At 42.1% G+C, this 16656-nt stretch overlaps 1 protein-coding gene across 1 annotated transcript; it reads left to right on the top strand.

The window, feature by feature from the left end:
• The first annotated feature begins 340 nt into the window (after positions 1–340).
• LOC105027495 (cytochrome P450 2K1-like) lies at positions 341–16454 on the top strand. The gene is made up of 9 exons (XM_010899615.5): positions 341–732; positions 3151–3313; positions 10445–10594; positions 10805–10965; positions 12405–12584; positions 15230–15371; positions 15510–15694; positions 15839–15980; positions 16065–16454. The coding sequence occupies exons 1-9, from the start codon at positions 526–528 to the stop codon at positions 16250–16252; spliced, it is 1518 nt and encodes a 505-aa protein (XP_010897917.4). The 5' UTR covers positions 341–525; the 3' UTR covers positions 16253–16454.
• Positions 16455–16656: the final 202 nt, after the last annotated feature.

Raw genomic sequence — 16656 nt, 5'->3', positions numbered from 1 at the left:
CCCCCACATGAAGTGTGTTTTCCTTTGTTACTATGTAAATCACATTAAGTGTCTAAAACACGTTAATAAGCTACGACAGATTAAGAAATGAATGACAGAACAATACTAAAGGAGAAAGTCTGTACGAATCATTGGCTCATTTACAAGCTGATTTTATCCAGTCATCTAGTTGTAAGGTGTAAGCAGAGTTACTACACAGTACATGTTCATACTGTGCAAATAGGAAAGCCATTTTTAAATGGTTGCTACTTAGTTGACATTTCTTTAGCCCAATAACCTACCAGCCACACTAACATCCTACCAGCCACACTAACATCCTACCAGCCACACTAACATCCTACCAGCCACACTAATTATCACTAACATTCTTCCTTTTGTTTTTACAGATGAAGTAATAGTGAGAAACTACCATACTTTTGTTAAGTTGCTATTATTTCAGAAATACAAGACCTGCAACCAAACAGCGTTTCGGGGAAATCTGCGGAGGTGCTCTGTGAACATAACAAAGCTCAGGGGTTGAGAGCCATGGCTATTGTGAAAGATTTTCTCCTCCAGATTCCCAGCATGGTGGCATGTTTGGGGGCTGTGCTGTTTCTGCTGGCCCTCTACCGTCTCTTCTTCGGTTCCAGTTCTGAGGAGCAGGGGATAAATCCTCCTGGACCCAGGCCACTGCCCTTGCTTGGCAACATTCTAATAATGGATCTCAAGAGACCCTACCGTACTCTCTGTAAGGTAAAACATTATTCAAAGAGAATTCATGACGAGGATTTTGATCTGATCTTTGATCTTGTGTTATCTAGCAAATTTTTCACTATTTCACATTTTAAAAGTACAACAAGCAAACTACAGAGTTGTACATGATCTTAGCTGGCAAATGTTTTTCTTATGCTTTCTTTTTTGTAGTTAATTGCTATAGACATGTCTTTCCCAAATAGCCTGGTTCCAAATTTATTGTTGTTAAACCAGGCTAGAAATTCAGCTGGGAATAAGAATTTCAAATGGGTGAATTTTTTTTTGTTTTATCTGCTTTCATTTGAATGATGTGTATGTATTTAGGTTGTATTTTATGTATTAATTACATGATTACTTTATTTAAAAATAATACGTCATGATCTTCGACTGACCTATGCTCACAGGGTGTTAATGTGATGAAACAAGGCCTTAATCGCAGCATGAAGAAAAAAGGATATGCCCTTTATAATTATTTAATTCACTGTAGTAAAGGTTGAGGACACTCTTACGTTCATTCTGTAATGAAGTAAGTGTGAGTGTAGAGCCCCTTTTATACACAGTTGTTTAAACCAAAATACACATTTTCTTTTATCAGAGTAAGGTTTCATATAATAGCTTAATGCAGAGATTTTGAATTTAAATCTAGAATAGATATCTAAGTTTTTGAAAATTTTACATATAAAACTGAGGGAGTTTTTTTTGTTTATGTACTAAACTCTATGTCAAGTAACTGAATACTTGTTTGTTATTTTCAGGAAACATGTTTTAGCTTTGTCATACAGTTATGGGGTAATGTGTAGATTGATTGCAAAAAGTAAACATTTAACAAATTATTAATTTGAAGAAAATGTGGAGAAGGGGGTCTGAATACTTTACAGTGGCACTGTATATTTTCTATGAATACAGTTGTGCTCATAAGTTTGCATAACCTGGCAGAAATGTTGAAATCATGGCAATGATTTTGAAAATATGACTGATCATGCAAATAAGTCTTTTATTTAAGGATAGTGATCATATGAAGCCATTTATTATCACATAGTTGTTTGGCTCCTTTAAAAAAAATAATGATAACAGAAATCACCCAAATGTTTGGCCTTGTTACAGACACACAACGTGACACACACAGGTGAAAATGTCAATGAAAGGATCATTTCCCACACCTGTGGCTTTTTAAATTGCAATTAGTGTCTGTGTATAAATAGTCAATGTGTTTGTTAGCTCTCACGTAGATGCACTGAACAGGCTAGATTCTGAGCCATGGGGAGCAGAAAAGAACTGTCAAAATAAAAAAGGATATCAAAATATATCAAAACCCTTGCAAATGCCAGTCAGTACTGTTCAATCACTTTATAAAAAAGTGGAAAATTCAGGGATCTCTTGATACCAAGCCAAGGTCAGGTAGACCAAGAAAGATTTCAGCCAAAATTGCTAAAAGAATTGTTCAGGATACAAAGAAAAACCCACAGGTAACCTCAGGAGAAATACAGGCTGCTCTGGAAAAAGACTGTTGTGGTTGTTTCAAGGAGCACAATATGATGATACTAGAATTTTTTTTTGCTGCATTGTCCAGTTGCCAGAAAGAAGCCTTTACTGCGCCCGGTTACAATATGCCTGACAACACCTTGACACGCCTCACAGCATTTGGAACACTGTAATTTACAGTGACGAGACCAAAATAGAGCTTTATGGTCACAACCATAAGCGCTATGGTTGGAGAGGGGTCCACAAGGCCTATATTGAACAGAATTCCATCCCCACTGTGAAGCATGGTGGTGGCTCACTGATGTTTTTGGGGGAGCGGTGAGCTCTAAAGGCACGGGGAATCTTGTGAAAATTGTAGGCCAGATGAATACAGCATGTTATAGGGAAATACAAGTAGACAATTTGCATTCTTCTGCATGAAAGCTGCGCATGTGATGCTCTTGGACTTTCCAGCATGATAATGACCCTAAGAACAAGGCCAAGTTAACACTCCAGTGGTTACAGCAGAAAAAGGTGAAAATTCTGGAGTGGCCATCACAGTCTTCTGACGTATCATCAATATCATCGAGCCACTCTGGGGAGATCTCAAACGTGGGGTTCATGCAAGACGACCAAAGACTTTGCATGACCTGGAGGCATTTTGTCAAGTTGATTACTATACCACCTGCTTTACCACCTGCAAGAATTCGGGGCCTCATAGGCAACTATTAAAAAAGACTACACGCTGTCATTGATGCTAGAGTGCTGTATTAAGAACTAAGGGTATGCAGACTTTTTACAGGTGTCAGTAAATATTTTTCTTTGTTGCCATGTTTTGTTTTATGATTGTGCCATTCTGTTATAACCTACAGTTGAATGTGTATCCCGTAAGAAATTAAAGAAGTATGTTTTGCCTGCTCACTCTTAGTGTTCTCTATGTATGTATTATCTGCCCAGCTTTCCAAAAAATATGGCTCGGTCTTCACGATGCACTTTGGCCCCAAGAAAGTGATCGTTCTGGCAGGATACAAGACGGTCAAAGAGGCACTAGTTAACCAGGCACAGGACTTTGGGGACAGGGACATCACTCCGGTGTTCCATGATCTCAACCAAGGACATGGTAATGATAACAGTTCAGCCAAATAACAAAACAGTTTCTTCACCTTTAAGCAATAGTAGTGCAATTGCACTACAAAAACATTATTACACTCTTTCAGAGGATCTGTATATTAAGTGCTTTACAAGCTCTTCAATGTCAAAATTCTTGTCAGGTGGCACAGAAGTATCTTGATAGCAGTTTTAACCATTAACTGCATGTTTCAGTTTGGCCTTTCTCCAGTAGATGGGCATTTGGAATGAGTCTGTATAATGTTGCTTTTTCAGTTTCAGTTTTATCTATTTTCTTAGTCCAAATGCCTGATGGAGGAAGCATTTGTCAGGACTCCAGAAATGTTTTTCCATGGGCAAACATGAATCTCTAGGACAGTCACATCATGCTCAGAGAAACAATATTCACAATATTTACCCAGTGTCAAAGGACAAGCATGTTGTTGGTAGCTTTACGTTTTGGGGATGCTAACTGTCCATGTTTTAGAACACACATGCCCGAAAAGAGTTAGAAAATTGCTCTAAAATGAGAATAAATATCCAGTTTTCTCATTGCTCAGACGTAGGACATGGGTAGTTTACGTGACACCCTTGTTTTTGGTTCATATGGCAATCCCCAGTTTATTTTAATAAAAATAAAATTGTGATATATTGTTAATTGCCATATTTTTTTTACTTGGCACTCAAGTAAATTAATGCTTAATATAATTTATTTTCTTACAGTTTTAAACCAAATAAGCCAAATGTCCAATGGTGTGACTGTCGCTAATCAGATTGTGGAATTTTCAACTTAAGTAAATAAATGAAAATAATACTTTCAAATACTCTTGCGATCATAACAATTACATTTTTTCAATAATCAAGCATACATTTGGGCACCATTGCACATTGAGGGGTCCTCTTTAAGTCAGGAAGTACAGAAGACATCACTCAAGGACATGGACTGGAAATATTTATAAAATAATTCCACTTTTCTACCATAGTCATACAAGGGGTCAGTTTTTTTATCTTTTGTGAAACAAAATGGAAGGCTTTGTGTTTACAACAAGGCCAAAAATGGACCATTTGGCTTGAAATGTCCACTGGTGTGACAGTTCCTTTGGTGTGACATGGCATTGGTGTCACACCGGAGGAAATCGCTGTCATACCAGGGGACATAACCAATGAATAAACTTTTTTAGACTTTTTTAGACTTATTTTTGGAAAAAAGTATACATTTTATTGACTCAATTGTATTATTTTGCAATACTTATTACATTGTTTTAAGTACAACCCCCTTCTGAAAGAAGCCTATGCCATCAGGGAATACCGTTGCCATGAAAGGGTGCACATGGTCTGCAACAATGCTTAGGAAGGTGGTATGTGTCAAAATAACATCCACATGAATGGCAGGACCCAAGGTTTCCCAACAGAACATTGCCCAAAGCATCACACTGCCTCCACTGGCCTGTTTTATCCTATAATGCATCCTGGTGCCATGTGTAAGCCATCCATGTGATGTAAAAGAAAACGTGATTCATCAGATCGGGCCACCTTCTTCCATTGCTCTGTGGTCCAGTTCTGATGCTCACGGCACGTGATTGTAGGCCCTTTCGGCAGTGGACAGGGGTCAGCATGGGGACCCTGACTGGTCTGCGGATACGCAGCCCCATACGCAACAAACTGCAATGCACTGTGTTCTGACACCTTTCTATCAGTACCAGCATTACATTTTTCAACAATTTAAGCTACAGTAGCTCGTCTGTTGGATCGGACCACACGGGCCAGCCTTCACTCCCCGCATGCATCAGTCATCCTTGGTCACCCATGACCCTGTCGCCGGTTCACCGCTTTTCCTTCCTTGGACCACTTTTGATAGGTACTGACCACTGCAGACTAGGAACACCCCACAAGGGCTAATGCTCTGGAAGATGCTCTGACCCAGTCTTCTAGCCATAACAATTTGGCCCTTGTCAAAGTCGCTCAGATCCTTACGTTTGCCCATTTATACTGCTTCTAACACAGCAACTTTGAGGACAGAATGTTCGCTTGCTGCCTAATATATCCCACCCACTGACAGGTGCCATGATAACGAGATTATCAGGGTTATTCGCTTCACCCAGCGCTTTTCATTAAAATGTTTGCTCACCAGCCACTGTGGCTAGTGGTTTTCCGAAGTTACTAGCCACTCAGCATTTTTACTAGCCACCATTTTGTTGTTGGGGAATTAAGTTTTATTTTGATAAAATTTGACTATTGTGTGCTACATCTTAGCCTGTTCACTGGTTCAGTCACTATTAGGCAAAGGTGGTACCCCTCTCTACCAGACACCCCTCTGTGAAATACTTTATATAATGTGGCTACACACTTGAAAAAGACTATTATAGCGTTAAATCTGACCTGTTGTCCATGTCCACTTGAGCAGCTAATGCACGCTACAATGTCCTCCCTAATATCAACCAAAATATGCAAGCAATATATTTATTCTTAACATAAAATAACCTAGAACTATTAACATTTTATTTAAAAACAAATATGAACTCACCCATCAGCTTTATAATTAATCGCAGTCAATGTTGTTGTTGTCTATTTTTGTTATGCCATGTTCTTGTCAATATAGACTTGCATAAAAAACCAAACAGAGTTGTATTTATTACAGCCTTGTCAAGTTCATTCAGCTCTACTAGGCTCTGCTACTGTCGCTGATCCAGCGTCTTCACGTTCATTTATTTATATTGTTAGTAACTTAAATATGTTAATTATACATATTTTTTACTCTATATATTGCATATACACTCATCTAAAGAATTATTAGGAACACCTGTTCAATTTCTCATTAATGCAATTATCTAATCAACCAATCACATGGCAGTTGCTTCAATGCATTTAGGGGTGTGGTCCTGGTCAAGACAATCTCCTGAACTCCAAACTGAATGTCAGAATGGGAAAGAAAGGTGATTTAAGCAATTTTGAGCGTGGCATGGTTGTTGGTGCCAGACGGGCCGGTCTGAGTATTTCACAATCTGCTCAGTTACTGGGATTTTCACGCACAACCATTTCTAGGGTTTACAAAGAATGGTGTGAAAAGGGAAAAATATCCAGTATGCGGACGTCCTGTGGGCGAAAATGCCTTGTTGATGCTAGAGGTCAGAGGAGAATGGGCCGACTGATCCAAGCTGATAGAAGAGCAACTTTGACTGAAATAACCACTCGTAGGGTCTCCCAAGGCAAACAGGTCCTAGGCGGCGGGTCAGACTAAGAGCGGTTCAAAAACCCTTTAATGATGGAAAAGATTTTGTGTTCTGTGACGTCGCCCGGCATGGCGCAGCCGGGGCCCCACCCTGGAGCCAGGCCCGGGGTTGGGGCTCGTTCGCGAGCGCCTGGTGGCCGGGCCTTTCCCCATGGGGCCCGGCCGGGCCCAGCCCGAACGAGCGACATGGGGCCGCCCTCCCGTGGGCTCACCACCCACAGGAGGGACCATAAGGGGCCGGTGCAGAGAGGATCGGGCGGCAGTCGAAGGCGGGGGCCTAGACAACCCGATCCCTGGACACGGAAACTAGCTCTAGGGACGTGGAACGTCACCTCGCTGGCGGGGAAGGAGCCTGAGATTGTGCGTGAGGTTGAGAGGTTCCGACTAGAGCTAGTCGGGATCATCTCTACGCACGGCTTGGGCTCCGGAACCACACTCCTTGAGAGAGGATGGACTCTTCACCACTCTGGAGTTGCCCATGGTGAGAGGCGGCGGGCTGGTGTGGGTTTGCTTATAGCTCCCCAGCTCTGGCGCCATGTGTTGGAGTTTACCCCGGTGAACGAGAGGGTCGTTTCCCTGCGCCTACGGGTTGGGGATAGGTCTCTCACTGTTGTTTGTGCCTACGGGCCGAACGGCAGTGCAGAGTACCTGACCTTCTTGGAGTCTCTGGGAGGGGTGCTGGAAAGTGCTCCGACTGGGGACTCTATTGTTCTACTGGGGGACTTCAACACCCACGGGGGCAACGACAGTGACACCTGGAGGGGCGTGATTGGGAGGAACGGCCCCCCTGATCTGAACCCGAGCGGTGTTCAGTTATTGGACTTGCCGAGGCGGCAATCCCCGAACCCGGTGGTGGACACCGGAAGTAAGGGATGCCGTCAAGCTGAAGAAGGAGTCCTATCAGGCCTGGTTGGCTTGTGGGACTCCTGAGACAGCTGACGGGTACCGACAGGCCAAGCGGTCTGCAGCCCGGGTGGTTGTGGATGCAAAAACTCAGGCCTGGGAGGAGTTCGTTGAGGCCATGGAGAAGGACTATCGGCTGGCCTCGAAGAGATTCTGGCAAACCATCCGGCGCCTCAGGAGAGGGAAACAGTGCCCTACCAACGCTGTTTACAGTAGAGGTGGGCAGCTGTTGACCTCAACTGGGGATGTCGTTGGGCGGTGGAAGGAGTACTTCGAGGATTTCCTCAATCCCGCCGTCACGTCTTCCATTGAGGAAGCAGAGGAGGAGGGCTCAGAGGTGGACTCGTCCATCACACGGGCTGAAGTCACAGAGGTGGTTAAGAAACTCCTCGGTGGCAAGGCACCGGGGGTGGATGAGATCCGCCCTGAGTACCTCAAGTCTCTGGATGTTGTGGGGCTGTCTTGGCTGACACGCCTGTGCAACATCGCGTGGCAGTCGGGGACAGTGCCTCTGGGATGGCAGACCGGGGTGGTGGTCCCTCTTTTTAAGAAGGGGGACCGGAGGGTGTGTTCCAACTATAGGGGGATCACACTTCTCAGCCTCCCCGGGAAAGTCTATTCTGGAGAGGAGAATACGGCCGATAGTAGAACCTCGGATTCAGGAGGAACAGTGTGGTTTTCGTCCAGGCCGTGGAACACTGGACCAGCTCTATACCCTCTACAGGGTGATGGAGGGTTCATGGGAGTTTGCCCAACCAATCCACATGTGTTTTGTGGATTTGGAGAAGGCATTCGACTGTGTCCCTCGTGGCATCCTGTGGAGGGTGCTTCGGGAATGTGGGGTCCTGGGTCCTTTGCTAAGGGCTGTCAGGTCCCTGTACGACCGAAGCAGGAGCTTGGTCCGCATTGCCGGCAGAAAATCAGACTTGTTCCCTGTGCATGTTGGACTCCGGCAGGGCTGCCCTTTGTCACCGGTTCTGTTCGTAATTTTTATGGACAGAATTTCTAGGCGCAGCCAGGGGCCGGAGGGTGTCAGGTTTGGGGACCACACGATTTCGTCTCTGCTCTTTGCGGATGATGTTGTCGTGTTGGCCCCTTCAAGCCAGGACCTTCAGCATGCACTTGGACGGTTTGCAGCCGAGTGTGAAGCGGTGGGGATGAAAATCAGTACCTCCAAATCCGAGGCCATGGTCCTCAGTCGGAAAAGGGTGGCTTGCCCACTTCAGGTTGGTGGAGAGTGCCTGCCTCAAGTGGAGGAGTTTAAGTATCTAGGGGTCCTGTTCACGAGTGAGGGAAGGAAGGAACGGGAGATTGACAGACGGATCGGTGCAGCTTCTGCAGTAATGCGGTTGATGTATCGGTCTGTCGTGGTGAAGAAAGAGCTGAGCCGCAAGGCGAAGCCCTCGATTTACCGGTCAATCTACGTTCCTACTCTCACCTATGGTCATGAGCTTTGGCCATAGGTGACAAGATCCCGGATACAGGCGGCCGAAATGAGCTTTCTCCGCAGGGTGGCTGGGCGATCCCTTAGAGATAGGGTGAGAAGCTCGGTCACCCGGGAGGAGCTCAGAGTAGAGCCGCTGCTCCTCCACATCGACAGGGGTCAGCTGAGGTGGCTTGGGCATCTATTTCGGATGCCTCCGGAACGCCTTCCTGGGAAGGTGTTCCGGTCCCGTCCCATCGGGAGGAGACCCCGGGGAAGACCTAGGACACGCTGGAGGGACTATGTCTCCCGGCTGGCCTGGGAACGCCTCGGTGTCCCCCCGGAAGAGCTGGGGGAAGTGTCTGGGGAGAGGGAAGTCTGGGCATCCCTGCTTAGACTGCTGCCCCCGTGACCCGGCCCCGGATAAGCGGAAGATGATGATGATGATGATGAACCACTCGTTAAAACCGAGGTATGCAGCAAAGCATTTGTGAAGCCACAACACGCACAACCTTGAGGCAGATGGGCTACAACAGCAGAAGACCCCACCGGGTACCACTCATCTCCACTACAAATAGGAAAAAAGGTTACAATTTGCACAAGCTCACCAAAATTGGACAGTTGAAGACTGGAAGAATGTTGCCTGGTCTGATGAGTCTCGATTTCTGTTGAGACATTCAGATGGTAGAGTCAGAATTTGGCGTAAACAGAATGAGAACATGGATCCATCATGCCTTGTTACCCCTGTGCAGGCTGCTGGTGGTGGTGTAATGGTGTGGGGGATGTTTTCTTGGCACACTTTAGGCCCCTTAGTGCCAATTGGGCATTGTTTAAATGCCACAGCCTACCTGAGCATTGTTTCTGACCATGTCCATCCCTTTATGACCACCATGTACCCATCCTCTGATGGCTACTTCCAGCAGGATAATGCACCATGTCATAAAGCTCGAATCATTTCAAATTGGTTTCTTGAACATGACAATGAGTTCACTGTACTGAAATGGCCCCCACAGTTACCAGATCTCAACCCAATAGAGCATCTTTGGGATGTGGTGGAACGGGAGCTTCGTGCCCTGGATGTGCATCCCACAAATCTCAATCAACTGCAAGATGCTATCCTTCCAATATGGGCCAACATTTCTAAAGAATGCTTTCAGCACCTTGTTGAATCAATGCCACGTAAAATTAAGGCAGTTCTGAAGGCGAAAGGGGGTTAAACACAGTATTAGTATGGTGTTCCTAATAATCCTTTAGGTGAGTGTATATATGTATATTTATATTTATATATATATTTTACCGGTGTTCGAGCTATATGGCAACTACCCATATGCACTTCAAAACACTGTAATTATCTACTTTTAATGTTTTTTTGCCATGTTTCTATTACTATGTCATTTTCAATGCATTTTTATGGAACAATATGTATAGGCAATAAGTAAAGTCTCACAATTTCATGTTTTTCTCTGATTTCTCTGAGTCTTTTCTTTGTACATTAATTGGTGTATAATATTGGAAATGGCATACATTTGTATATTTTATTATTACAATGTTATTAATACAAAATGTTCATTTTCATACCTTCTTTAAAGGGATTCTGTTTGCCAATGGAGACTCATGGAAAGAGATGAGACGCTTTGCTATGACAAACCTTAAGGAATTTGGAATGGGCAAGAAAGTGAGCGAGGAGGAAATCCTAGAGGAAATTGCTTACCTAATTGAAGAAATTAAAAAACATGAGGGTAAGAAAAAAAAATATATTCTCTAAACTTTTGTTATATTCATGACTTATATTGTACTCATGATGCAGAGGCCTAATTGCCTGGTTAAAAAAGTGTTATCAAAACAGTTTTGGTAAATAGCTGATTGGTTTGCTTGATGACCATGTTGGTTTGGGAAAATGTTTGTTCATAATCATTATTATTAATCCTTATTTTTATATCTGATGATAGGGAAGCCATTTGACACCACAAAGCCTGTGATCTCTGCTGTCTCCAATATAATCTCGGTCATTGTGTTTGGCAGAAGGTTTGAATACACTGATCCCATATTCAACGATATGATGGATAGGTCTATTGACAGCTTACGCCTTACAGCCTCTACATCAATTCAGGTATAACATGACCTACCTGTATGGACTGGGGTGGTTGCGTCAAATGCAAATCATCATCCTTCAGCAGAGTGCTTCCAAACACATTTTCTCCTTAAATATTGTAATTAATTCCATGTTTTATCTTGAAGGCACCCCCATGTTACAGTTATCTAACAAATAGTTGTTTAATCTTCAAAAACATTTCCTGTTTGAGTTGTTAATATGGAGTTAGATGTGTCTCAATATTTGTAAATATATCTAGAAGATCCGAGCGTATATTCATCACAACTCACAAATAAAAATAGGATTTGTAAATGTGAAAAAATATTTTGTAAATAAGAACATTATCTGTAAATATGTAAACATGTTTCACAAATATAGATACAAACTGTTGCTTAACATTTACAGTGTTGATTTACATATTTTAAGATTATTTGGGGATCAGAATTTTATATTCACACATTATTGAGACAAGAGAGCTTGCCTACATTCCCAACAGTAATTAGTAAAGTACAGTATTGGGAAGCATCTTAAACAATTTTTTGGGGAAAATAATTCTTGCTGGGAGGCAATGCCCCTGTGCCACCGGGTCTGTATACATGATTAAAGGAATAATAAAAGGCAACATTACATAATATAATACAATAATACATAGAGGGCAAGACTAAAATAGAAAACACTTATGCCAACTAAAATTATGTAAAATCAAATCAAAGTAGTACAATAAGAAGTTAAGAGAAATCGAATAAAACCAACAACAGATACAAACACAGTAAGAGGATGTTAAAAATAAGTAAAGAGTGGCCTTGACACAAACCAAGGGACAACGTCAGACTGAACTAAAAGCAAGAGAAAAAAGGTGTCTTTAAATTTGATGCCAGGGAACGCAAACCTATGAGTGCAATTGTATAACCACTAACACTACCTAGATGTGCAAGCCTCATACTGAATGAACCAAATGCAGCTGTGCAAGTCAACAACATACCATTATCTAGTCAGTTGCATCGTCAGGTTAGATACCTTCATTACTTTAGTTAAGTTACAGTAGCCTACTAGCTGGCTAGCTAGCCAACCAGATGTAAGCAGATATAGCTACCTACAGACTCCAATCTACCAGGCTCCAGTCCGGATTTTCCATAAGTCCCACCAACTGAACCCTCTGACTGAAACTCCGCACACCCCGAAAATGTGTCTCAAAAATGAATAAATATAAAATTCTGATCCGTGAATAAACTTAAGATTTGTAAATGTAATTCAACACTTGTAAATGTTAAGCAACAGTTGTAAATGTTTTACATGTTTTTTTAATTTGTGAAACATGTTTACATGTTTACATATAATATTTGTATTCACAAAATATTTTTTCACATTTACAAATCCTATTTTTATTGGTAACGTAAAGGATTACAGTTACTGTTTTTTGTTACTTGTAATCTGTTACTCCCCAACTCTGTCTACAGATATACAATATGTTTCCCTGGTTGGGACCATGGATAAAGAACCTGAAGTATATAAAAAAGAATGTTGTCGGGGCAAAGGCGGATTTAATGGAGATCGTTAGGGGCCTGAAGGAGACTCTCAACCCCCAGATGTCTAGAGGCTTTGTGGACTCATTCCTTGTCCGAAAACAGACCCTGGAGGTAAGGAGATTGCCTACAAAATCTGCATATCAGGTATGCATAACAAAGTGTTGTATCCATATTACCTCATAGAACATAGAATATAATTCATATTACCCTGTGGTGGACCCTGCAGCAGAACACACCACTTGTTGTCCACCATTAACATTCAGTTGTGCTCGTAAGTTTGCATACCCTGGCAGAAATTGTGAAATTAGGACATTGATTTTGAAAATATGACTCATCATGCAAAAACTGGCTTATATTGAATGATAGGGATCATATGAAGCCTTTTATCATCACGTAGTTGAGTTGTTTCGGCTCCTTTTTTAAACACAATGAGATTATCACAGACACAGATATTGATGAAAGTTTCAACAGTTTATTATTCTGTTTAAATGTAGTTTATACAATTCTTAAATCGGTTGCGAGAATTCAATGCCCAGATTAAGCCGCGCCTCCACACCAAAATTTGTTTTGAGAAAACATGACTCGAATGAAGGTGGGAAGAAATTGTAATCGTAAGAAGTGAATGTGGAAAAAACGTGTTTGAACGAAGACATTTTAAGATCTGAAAATTTTATGATTTTAGCATACCCATTTTCCACGAATATATATTTTTCATACAATTGAATGTCGTTTTTTCATACTATGAAATATTTCAGTTACATTTTTCTTTTCTTACAGTCGTTACATTTGAGCACAATTTGGCTCCATAGATTAGCATCATGCAGGCAACAAGAGATTAAGCAGCAGCAATAAGACCTCCGTCTTTCATATTTTGCCTTCAAAATAAATGTCTGTGGTGAAACTTTATATATTCGCCAGCAACAATAAGACTTCAGATTTTTGTATTTGTCCTTCAAATTAAAAGCCTGCGATAGGTTGTATGTATTGTTTATATTTTCAAAGGAAAAGCTAAAGCATAAATTAAACTAATTACTATATAAATAATGACATTTTAACTTCTTAACTGTAGAGAAGTGTCTCAGACTGCAGTTATGACATGGGCTTGTTAAAATCTAAATGGATTTTAAAACACAACTTTCCTTAAAGCTGCAGGTGGTGCATTTTGTAAACCCCTCATTTTGGGCAGGATGTGTAACATACACTATTTGATCAAAAGTATGTGGACACCCCTCTAATTATTGAGTTCAGGTGTTTCAGCCACACCCATTGCTCACAGTTGCATAATATCCAGCACATACGTTAGATCGGTAATATGTCATCCAGACTAGGCTCTCATCTCCATGTCCCGTTGAGGGGAAATACAAACCTGCATCCCTCGTAGACTACAACAGCGTAAACGAGACAAACTGTCCAACCTAACGCTTGTTATGCCAAAGAGTTGCTCTGTAGTTGGTTGATTGTCCCTCTTGCCATTCCGTTATCTCCTATTGCTTTTGTTGTCATGCTGTCCTGCTGTCAGTGTCACCTCAACGTATTAGCTGCAGGCTGACCGGTGTTGAACACTGCTTGAGCAAAGGTAGCTAGCTAGGTCAGTAATCAGAGCACGTTGCTATAGCTAGCTTGCATACTATTTGTAGAGCAGGAATAATAAGTAAACTATTTCACTGGTAAATTGCTTATCTGGAGACTCCGTAAGGTAGAAATAGATGTCCGGGTCGGACACCTCTGGCCATAGAGTGGGGTTATTGCACCAGTTTGAAGTGGAAGTAAAAATATCACCTATCATCTGTTGCATCACTCACCACAGAGGTCCAAACTGCCAATGGAAGCAACATCAGCACATCAGCGCGATTGTGAGTCAGGCCTTCTCGTCCCACATCAGTGTCTGACCTCACAAAATTCCCACTGAGACACTCAACAATCTTGTAGAAGGCCTTCCCAGAAGAGCGGTAGCTATGATAGCTGCAAAGGGTGGGCCAACTCCATATAATTTCCCATGGTTTTGGAAATGAATGTCCAATAACGTCATGTAGGTGTGATGGTTGGGTGTCCACATACTTTTGGTCATATATCTTCTAATGAATTAAGCTCTCATACCTTTAATGGTTATTCCAGTAATTTGAAAGTTACTGGTTTAATGACACGGGCCAAATATTGTGACATACATGACATGGTTCACCTTTTTGGGTGTACCATGTAAGAGCACAGCTTTTACGAGGGCCAAAATCCAAGAATGCGTCATTAAATGTCCACAACATTTTAAATGTTAATACTTTTACATTTGAGCTATTTTTAAAGAAAGGTAACACGCAGACAAAATTGTATCCTAAGTCCTACAAGGACTACTTTTGAAGGACATATTCTCATGTTTGTGGCGTGCACTTTGCATGTTTGTGGCGCGCACTTTGCAAGCACTTTACTGGATTTTCTTCACTCTCAAGGAAGTGACCTTTAAGTAATGTAAATCTAAATTTAATTTGGGGCCCCCCTATCCCCTATTGGTCGGGGGCACCCTAGTGTTCAGAGGACCCTAGCAGTTGGTTATATTATTCCTACAGTTGGCACTTCTTACCATTTGAAGCCCAAACTTGCATTTTTACAACTTATTCTAGATGTTTTTATTCATAACAAGAGGTCTATTACAAGTACTGTATTTTTGAAGGGTAGGGACACAGTCAATCTAATAACAGTGGGAAATTTTCCTTGGTCTCACATGATTTAGATCATTTGGTAATTTGTGGGTGTGTTTCTATTAGGAATCGGGCAACATGGATTCTCTCTACCATGATGACAACCTGATGTTTAGTGTCACTAACCTGTTTGTTGCTGGTTCTGACACCACCGGGATCACCTTGTGCTGGGGTCTGCTGCTCATGGCCAAGTACCCCCACATACAGGGTGAGGTTACTAAACACAACTCCACACATTCACTCTCTCTCTTCCATGAAACTAGATCAGCATTGCTTGGTAAAAGATTACATGTTATCAAAGGGTTTCACTGTAGTAACTCCAACCTGTCCTTCCATTTGGTTTCAGACAAGGTCCAAGAGGAGATCAGCAGGGTTAAAGGAAGTCGTCAACCTTTGGTAGAAGACAGGAAGAACCTGCCCTACACTAATGCAGTGATACATGAGACCCAGAGATTGGCCAGCATTGTACCCATGTCTATCCCTCACACCACCAGTCGAGACATTACCTTCCAGGGATATTACATCAAGAAGGTCAGATACCAGGATTTATGTACAGGATTTGTCATACATGTGAATATAAATATATTTTTTTGTAAATAAAACAATTACTCATTGCAAATCTTGTAATATCGATCTCACTCAAATTATGTATTTGTATAATTTTTTTGGTTGTAGGGGACGTGTGTGATTCCTTTACTGACGTCTGTTCTTCATGATGAGGGTGAATGGGAGAGCCCCCACACCTTTAATCCCGCCCACTTTCTGGATGAGCAGGGCAGATTCATCAAGAAGGAAGCCTTTATGGCTTTTTCTGCAGGTATTAACTTCTCCTGATGTTTTAGTGTGGGTTAAGAAGTAGAACTAGAATACAGAGCATGTTCTCTATGTCTCTCTCTCTCAGGTCGTAGGGTGTGTCTGGGGGAGAGTCTGGCCAGGATGGAGCTTTTCCTCTTCTTCACCTCCCTCATGCAGCACTTTCATTTCTCCCCTCCTCCTGGAGTAACAGAGGATGATCTGGACCTCACACCAGCCGTGGGGTTCTTACTCAGTCCTTTACCCCACCAGCTGTGTGCTGTGAGTCGGGTCTGAGGTGGAGGGGCGAGAGTGACATTTTAAACATTTACCTATATTTACCTATATCAAATTCAATTATTATTTACAGTTGTGCTCAAAAGTTTGCATACCCTTGGAGAATAGATAATACAGGTAGTCGGCGACTTACGACCGGGATTCGTTTCCGACCTACCAGTCGGAAGTCAAATTTGGTGGTGAGTCGTCCAAGGAAAAATAACGTAGTATATAAGTCCCCTGTAGCCATGTTTGCGTACTCTTACTACGCTCGCTCGACTCCGTTTTCTAACAATGGGTGTAAAATCTATCAAAATAAGGTTATTTTTGGTCAAGGTTGGCTAAAATTATACCTGCCTCATAGTTTGTGTTAGACGCTGATCTAATATGACTTGAATACTATCTAAATAAAGAAATTAAAGTCT

Source organism: Esox lucius, chromosome 11 (genome assembly GCF_011004845.1).
Source record: "Esox lucius isolate fEsoLuc1 chromosome 11, fEsoLuc1.pri, whole genome shotgun sequence".
NCBI lineage: Eukaryota > Metazoa > Chordata > Actinopteri > Esociformes > Esocidae > Esox > Esox lucius.
Note: the sequence above shows the minus strand (reverse complement) of the source record. Positions and strands in the feature narration are given on the sequence as shown.

What these genes read in the sequence shown, in the direction of transcription:
- LOC105027495 (XM_010899615.5), top strand. Translation starts at nt 526, where the DNA reads ATGGCTATTGTGAAAGATTTTCTCCTCCAGATTCCCAGCATGGTGGCA. An exon ending in TGATCTCAACCAAGGACATG is followed by an intron (nt 3,314 to 10,444) that starts GTAATGATAACA and finishes CCTTCTTTAAAG; the next exon opens with GGATTCTGTTTGCCAATGGA. An exon ending in TCCGAAAACAGACCCTGGAG is followed by an intron (nt 12,585 to 15,229) that starts GTAAGGAGATTG and finishes TGTTTCTATTAG; the next exon opens with GAATCGGGCAACATGGATTC.